The sequence below is a fragment of the Siphateles boraxobius genome, unplaced genomic scaffold (assembly GCF_051911475.1).
Source record: "Siphateles boraxobius isolate OS27281-9 unplaced genomic scaffold, OSU_SipBor_1 130, whole genome shotgun sequence".
Taxonomy (NCBI): domain Eukaryota; kingdom Metazoa; phylum Chordata; class Actinopteri; order Cypriniformes; family Leuciscidae; genus Siphateles; species Siphateles boraxobius.
In genome coordinates, this window is record NW_027508734.1 from 6,900,856 (window position 1) to 6,908,974 (window position 8,119).

The 8,119-nt window shown below is 40.5% G+C and overlaps 1 protein-coding gene across 2 annotated transcripts in view; it reads left to right on the forward strand.

Annotated features, from left to right (window-relative positions):
- nlgn2a (neuroligin 2a) overlaps positions 1 to 6,224 on the forward strand; it is a 266,646-nt gene extending 260,422 nt beyond the window's left edge. For both annotated transcript variants that reach the window (XM_077227550.1, XM_077227549.1), the window contains 2 exons: positions 391 to 757; positions 1,361 to 6,224. In XM_077227550.1, the coding sequence (XP_077083665.1) occupies positions 391 to 757; positions 1,361 to 2,192 (1,199 nt within the window). In that variant the 3' untranslated portion in view covers positions 2,193 to 6,224. The remainder of the gene's footprint in view (positions 1 to 390; positions 758 to 1,360) is intronic.
- Positions 6,225 to 8,119: the final 1,895 nt, after the last annotated feature.

The following is an 8,119-nucleotide window of genomic DNA, read 5'->3' on the forward strand; positions in this document are numbered from 1 at the left end:
GGTAATATCAGTATATGACTTAATATTAAATTGTAAAAAAAACAAATGCTCTGATATAAAACATGAAATTAAAGCCTTTAATGAGGGGCAATGTAACATTACATTTCTGTTACTGTTGTACTATGTAAACTGCTTCCTCTTGGTTTGGTTCTGTTGTTAACTTGTTCCACCAGAGGGCGATAAAAGATAAGCAATGATAATATTTTATGTGACATGCATGTCAAATGGAAGATTTTATGCCTGGTATTTAAAGTTCCTTTGGATGTGACATATATTTGAAATAACATGCATTCATTGACATTTTCAAGTTCATTAGACAAACATATGCAGTCACTTTTTTTTTTCTTGTCAGCTTTTTCTTCACTGTAATTACTCTGTGTGTTTGTGTAGGTAAAGACATCCTGAGGGAGACTATTAAGTTCATGTACACAGACTGGGCAGACCGAGACAATGGGGAAATGCGGCGCAAGACTCTCCTTGCATTATTCACTGATCACCAGTGGGTGGCGCCAGCCATCGCTACTGCCAAACTCCACGCGGACTATCAGTCTCCCGTCTACTTCTACACGTTCTACCACCACTGCCAGACTGAGACCCGACCCGAGTGGGCAGACGCGGCTCACGGGGACGAGATACCGTATGTGTTCGGCGTGCCCATGATCGGAGCAACTGACCTCTTCCCTTGCAACTTTTCCAAAAATGATGTCATGCTTAGCGCTGTGGTCATGACCTACTGGACCAACTTTGCCAAGACCGGGTGGGTTTTTTTCTAGTTTTATTAGCTATAAATTCTAGTTTAAAAAATATCTATCTATCTATCTATCTATCTATCTAGTATCTATCTATCTGTCTTCTATCTATCTATTTATCTATCTTCTATCTATCTATCTATCATCTATCTATCCATTTATCTATCTGTCTATCTATCTAGTATCTATCTATCTTCTAATAATCTATCTATCTTTCTATCTATCTATCTATCTATCTATCTGTCCATCTATCTGTCTATCTATCTATGTGTCTGTCATCTGTCATTCTATGTCTGTCTGTCTATCCATATATCTGTCTGTGTGTCTGTCTGTTTGTTTGCCTATCTAGCTGTTTTAATTTTGCCATGTTGTCATAAAGATCTGTGCCACTCATTCAAGCAGAACATGCAGACTTTTAAGCGAATTGCACCAGATCGTATAGATGTATATCGGCTAAATCAAATTGCTATTATGTATCCAGTTATAAAACTGCAATTTGATAGTGTTTTGAGAATTTCAAAAGCATTTACAATTTGGCTCTGAATGTCTCACATCCTCGGTGTGTAATACATTAAAATACCCTTTTGACAAAAGATATCTGTTGTCTCTAGGGATCCCAACTTGCCTGTTCCTCAGGACACCAAGTTCATCCACACCAAGCCCAACCGCTTTGAGGAAGTGATCTGGACCAAGTTCAACTCTAAAGACAAGCAGTATCTCCACATTGGCCTGAAGCCTCGCATCCGGGACAACTACCGAGCAAATAAGGTTGCCTTCTGGCTGGAACTGGTTCCTCACCTCCACAACCTTCACGAGGAGGTCTTCAGCACCGCCACAACCCGTCTGCCTCCGGGTACCGCCCGTACCCCACACTGGAAGGGTCAGGGACCCCGTACCACACGCCATCCCATCCCAACCTTCCCTTCAGAGCCGGACGCCGATAGTTCAGAGCCGCCTCGATTCCCTCCCTTCCCTAGCGACACCCGCGATTACTCGACAGAACTGAGCGTGACGGTCGCCGTCGGTGCGTCGCTCCTCTTCCTCAATATCCTTGCCTTCGCCGCGCTTTACTACAAACGCGACAAACGGCACGAGATGCGACGGCACCGGTTGTCCCCGCAGCGAGGCGTTCCCTCTAATGACTTGGCACACAGCCAGGAGGAAGAGATCATGTCCTTGCAAATGAAGCACTCGGAGCACGACTCCCACCACGACATGGAGCCATTGCGACCGCATGATATTTTACGTCCCGCATGCCCTCCCGACTACACGCTGGCGCTGAGGCGGGCGCCCGACGATGTCCCGCTCATGACCCCTAATACTATCACCATGATTCCTAGCACCATCACCGGCATGCAACCGCTCCATGCCTTCAACACCTTCCCCTCAACCACTGGGCACAACAACACCTTACCCCACCCTCACTCCACCACACGTGTATAGTAGCGCCACCGAATGAGAGGACTAGCTCTCATACGTATCCAGCTTTCTCTCTGTGTCCACCTTTTCAAGCTCCTGAACTTCAGATGCTCTCGGTTACGCTGCGAAGAACAGCGACAGCGAATCCTGTTGGCATTCTTATAGACAAAATCAACGGTTTGGTAGAAGTTGTACACACTAGAGGAGCTCTGTCTATAGACTCTACGGTGAGCAACAGATTCGACCGGCAGTGACAAGCCATCGGCCTCGTCTTCGATTCAACTTGCTGTTTGTTTTTCCACAATGTCCTTAAAAAGGAGGGCCGTCGATGATTGACTAAGCTGATCTGATGTAATGAGGGGAAATGATGAATAATTTTCCCACTAAATTGGCAGAGTGCAGATTTCATCCATCCCTTTCTTTTTACCATCCTTTGTTATTCCATTACCAGCGAAAGGCTCTGTCCGAATGTGATCTTTGTCCTTGGATTATGTTTTACATGAATCGTAGGGGCATTCGATAAGACAGAAGCTGGATATGTTGTGTTTACCTGCAGTCTTGTGTCAAGTATTAAATCATACCTTGTAACAAGAGACACAGGGAATGAGAGAAAATAACAGCGTCTGACAGACGGCAAAAACAAAAGTGCCAACCTCCTCTCTTTTTCTCTCGCTCTGCCCTGTCATTTTATCACACATATTTGATTTGGCAACGTGTTGTTTCTTAGGAAGATTTTTTGTATGTATAAATATAAAGACAAATATATAAAAGAATGATATAAATATATATTTACATGGATTGCTCTGGGGGATCTATGCATGAAATATTTTAAAGCACCAAGAAGGACACTGAGCTGTAAACTCCCACAGCATTTTGCTTATTTGCATTTTTTTTTAACTTTGCTTGCTTAAAATGGTTGCAGAAACTTCTCCCCAGTGGTGTTTTCATCAGCATTACTCAAACTGTAACGTCCTCCTCAGTCTGACCACTCTATTGGACACATTCAGAAAGAGATCTATTGGTTTAGTTGTTGGTGCTATTATTTGACCATCAACCATGTAGTGCTCTACCAGAGCCATCTGTGATGGTCCGGACTGTTGCATAAATACTGCAAATGACAAATGCATATGTAGCTTTGCATCTCTTTCATGGGCCTGTGACCAATATTCAGCTTTTATTGATATTATTTTTCACAGAGACAAATACAAATGATGGCCTCAGCCCATCTCTATCTCTCTCTTTCTCTCTCTCTCTCTCTCTCTCTCTCTCTCTCTCTCTCTCTCTCTCTCTCTCTCTCTCTCTCTCTCTCTCTCTCTCTCTCTCTCGTTCTATCTCTGTCCTTGCTCTTTTGGTTCTACATCATTTGGTATTTGACAACCCAGTTTATTCAGCATCTTTTTTGTGTATTGGTGCGTGTAAACACATGAAGAGTGTTTTCTTGCAAATATGTCTCTTGCCAAGGTGCCCTGTAGATTTGTGTTAATGTAAATGTGTGAGATAAAGAGTATATGTATACGCCCTATTTATACTTGGTAATAAGATCGATCGGATCACAAGTAGACGAGAGAGACACATTCCCGTTTACACCTGGTGTTTTAATACGTCTCTTGTCCACTTTCAACCACTTCTGTCCTGATTTCTTCAAGGGTCTGTGGCCGGGTAAATGTATGGGCTTTATTCAGATCTTTCGATCTAATGAACAAAATAAGCTAACGCAATTTACATATGATTGCGCCTGGAGACGACGGAAAAACATTCGGTGAGCATCAGCTTTAGTTTCTGCTCTGACAGCAGCAACACCAGCCGAACGCTGTGAGTGTTAGAAATTTTGGAATGGAAAAAGAACATGGTACGATTTTCATCTCCAAACCTAGGTCTTCAGACGAAAAAGTTTAAATCCCGACTGGCTAGAGCTCTTCTCATAATGTTACGCATGAGGTCAGTTACAGTAGACGGAGAGAAGATGGTCTTTTGTGGCTGTTTGAACACATTCGATCACAGGAGCGTTTACACTACGAAAGCAATCCGGTCTAATGTGATTTCTACCTCTGGAAGTGGTTGAAAGGGGACAAGTTGAAAACGCTTTAGACCCCGTTTACACCTGTATTCCGGGATTCGATTGGAGATATCAGGTGTAAACAGGGTCACAGAGGCACAAGAGAAAGCTTCAATCTTCATTACACAAAAATCACATCTGTGGCCCTCTTGTCATTCCTTCATGAAAACCTACCTGGCTTTAGGCCGTTTTACATACAAAACAGTTGTATGTTGTGCTATAGGAAGAGGCTGGAAGCGCCTAAGCACCTCATAATATCAGTTTGGTGTGTGTACCCACATCTCGACGTATCACACGTCTGTCTGCACTGCAGTGCACACTTGACCTTTCCGGTTATGACAAGCACAGCAAATAGAGGTTGCGGCAAACCAGATCTATATAAACAAATTTTACATGATTGTTTCATGTTCAGGTTAAAGAACGAATGGCTCAGAAACACTGCGGGATTAACACCATCACTTCTCTTCTGTTCATGCCTTGTTAGTCTTATTTTTCTGCCACTGCTGTCTGTGTCACGGGAGGATGACGGTTTGTGTTTGTCTCACTGTTGGCTCAGTGTGTCGAGTCTGAGAGGCCCACAATATTTCTCTCAGCCAAACACAGGACCATCATCACGGAGCAAAAACTAATGCCAGTATGCTGTGCTAAAACATGAACAGACTCAAGCTGAATGAGCATACTGGAGGTTCAATGTGTCATGTAAACAGTTGTGGACAACAGCAACAACTGGACACTAAACAACGGGAGACTGTAACAAGCTTGGGTTACTGAGAGTCTAGACTGGACCTGTGGATATGTACCATCTGTGGACTTTTGTGTGGTTGTAGGTATATCTAAACTCCATTTTAAACAAACTATGAGGAGTTGACTAGAGCTGCGTACAAAACAACCTCAATTCTAATAATCAATACTGTTTTAAGAGATGAGTTGAGACTCTTTTGTTATTTTTCTTGTTTTGGTTTTGTACGCTCAACCACTAGAGTGTGATTTTGTGGTACATCCAGAATAAAGACTCTACATCCATTATGAGCCATTCATTGGGTCTTCGGTAGGCGTACAGCGAGAGGAGGATAAATAGTGTTTAACTGTACATTTTTAAGTGTGAGAACAAATCAACTGAAAATATTTGTACATATTCAGTTACTTGTTTGTTTAATGTTTTTTTTTTCCCCCTTTGTTTTTTTATTTCTGGTCAAATGAAATATAAGATACTTTGTGACCAGGACAACAGGTGCAAGTTGTAATTCAGCCACCAGCAAAATTGATGAATCCCATTCGTTGGAAGTTAAATTCACTTTCTGCTGCTTCATTTAGTTTTGGGATTTGTGGATAGAGGTGATTTATTGCTCTTGTATTTGAGCATAGAGATGGTGTATCATGTAGCATATAAATATCACTCATATTTCTGCACAAGTATGACCAGCTGTTCGTTTCAGATACATATCTTAAATATGGAGATATGGACTGGAAGCACTGGAAACCATGGTGGTTATGTGAAGTATTTCATCTGCCATGAAATTGTTGTAGCATTAAATTCCTAAATTCAACCAAGACTTCATTAAATATCTAAAATAGGTAAAACGTATTATTTTGTGATTACATTTTTACTACACTGAAGTATATACTATTGTTAATGAATAAAGTGTCTAGAAAATAATGCCAAAATAAAGATGGCATAAAGAGCGAAAGAAGGTCTCAATATGTCAAGCCGGGTGGTTTAAAGATTACTGAATAAATGAAGCACATGTTATTTCTCTAACATAAACATTTTACTGGGTCCTAAAGAAAATTTACACCTGTTGCCCTGTTTTACTATACAGTATGTTCAGAATCAGAACGCCACACTTGATGAAGAATAAACATGTTAATAATGGATTTTAAAAAAAAGAAAAGGTAAAAATATATAAATAAGGTGATGATATTTCTCTTTATTTAGAAGTTACTACACACTGTATGCTGTGACTCTGACCTGGGGAACATTAAAGAAATTCATAGCCAGACATCAGACTCTGTTTCCTTTTAATCAAATTACTAATCATCTAAATGACTCATTTAATTGGAAGTAGTGAATTATTTAACTGCATTAAATTGCTGTACATGAAGTGTAATTTCCAACAGTTACCTTGATGGACAACAGAATGGTCAACACACTATCAGGAGATCAACATGTTCAGCTATTCGCCCTCCATCACTGGTGATTCGTTTGTGTCGCAAGTTCAAATGAGAAGCAAGGCTGACTGGAGAAGAGAACGTTATCATAAAGTGTTGGATAGTCATTAAAGAAAGACATAGCCACACAAAACTCTGTTAAAATCAAACTATTCTATTTACTGTAAATTGAGAGGCATGTTTTACATGTGATTATAGATGTGCGTTTTATTTCAGTGATTCCAAAAACGTTAACACTAGCCCATTAAACAAAATAACATGTAATTTTACTATTCTTTGTTCTTCTGCTTCTTTGTTTCAGGCTATTTAAGTTTATTAAAATACATTTTACATAATATTTAACTAGCATAATTCTAAGATAGCATCCCACACCTAGGCCTAATTAAAAACATAAATCAGTTGAATGAATGATTCAATGAGTCATTTAATAAAAAAGCATCAGGTGCATCCCAATTCGCATACTTATGGACTATTATATGCCGTTTTGTAGTATAAATATTGTGAGTAGTGTGTGTCGCAGCTTTAATTATGTAGCGGAGGGGGAGGGGCTATCAGACTATAGTGCTTCATTTGTTGACCCAACTTCAGTGTTTTGAACAAATCGGTTGAATGAAGTCACTTGTTGCCACCTACTGGTGTAATGATGTAACCAGCAGAAAGAGCCCCTGAAAAATCTGGACTTTTATGTCATCCTTTTTGGAACGCTGCTCAGCCAATCAAGATCGAGGATCAGAAATAATCTTTATCTTTAATAAGATTGGTAAGTGATCCGCAGCCATGTTTACATCAAGCGGCAACCTTCTAGTCTCTCTCTCGAATCCAACATGGAAGTGACTTAAACTGCTATTCTTCGACTGGCCACTAGAGACAGGCTGCAAAACAAACAATCAATCCCATAGACCCGAAATGTTAAAATGGCCAACTTAACAGCAGAAAAAAATATGAGGGGGGTGTGAGGGGGTGACAACTGTGAGGGGGTGAATTTTTTTTATAACTCATACGTTTAAATTATATTAAGCCTTAAAGTTCTACATAATTAAGGGCGTGGCCACTCGAGTGACAGGTGGATTGCCGCTGATGTTACTACTAGCTGTTTGTCTGCTGTCTGTTAGCCGTCACATCACCTCAGCTAATCCCGCCTCTTTGTCCATTCTTGGTTATCCGGGAGTGACACGTGGTGACGCTGCCAAGATGGCCGGCTCCGCCCACTTTGGGCTTCAAAAATGCTCTTCAGAAACCTACGGATGACGTCACGGACACTACGTCCATATTTTTTTACAGTCTATGGTTTAAACTAAAATGCAGAGTAGAAATGCAATACAGATCTAAAAAAATAAATAAAACTAGCACTTCTGTCAATGGTTCTTAAGTAAAAGATTAGAATTAGGTACATTTACACGCCAACGATGTACTAAAAACAGAAAAGTTTTTCCTTTGCGTTTTTCGCGTACAGACAACAACGTTGTCAAAATGATCCTCATTCACACAGATCCCTGAAAACGACTAAAAACACTGTATTATGCTGTCAGGTCAGTAGTTGGCGATGTCACATTGTAAACAAACTGCGCACCTATAGACTGAACACATAATACACGTGCATGACGTCACCATTTTCAAAAATGTGCATTTTTGTAGTTTACACAGAGACAATATCGTTTTCAAAAACTTGCACTTTGAAACTGTTTTTCAATAGTTTGTGTTTTCAGGCCCGTAAAACGGCATTGTT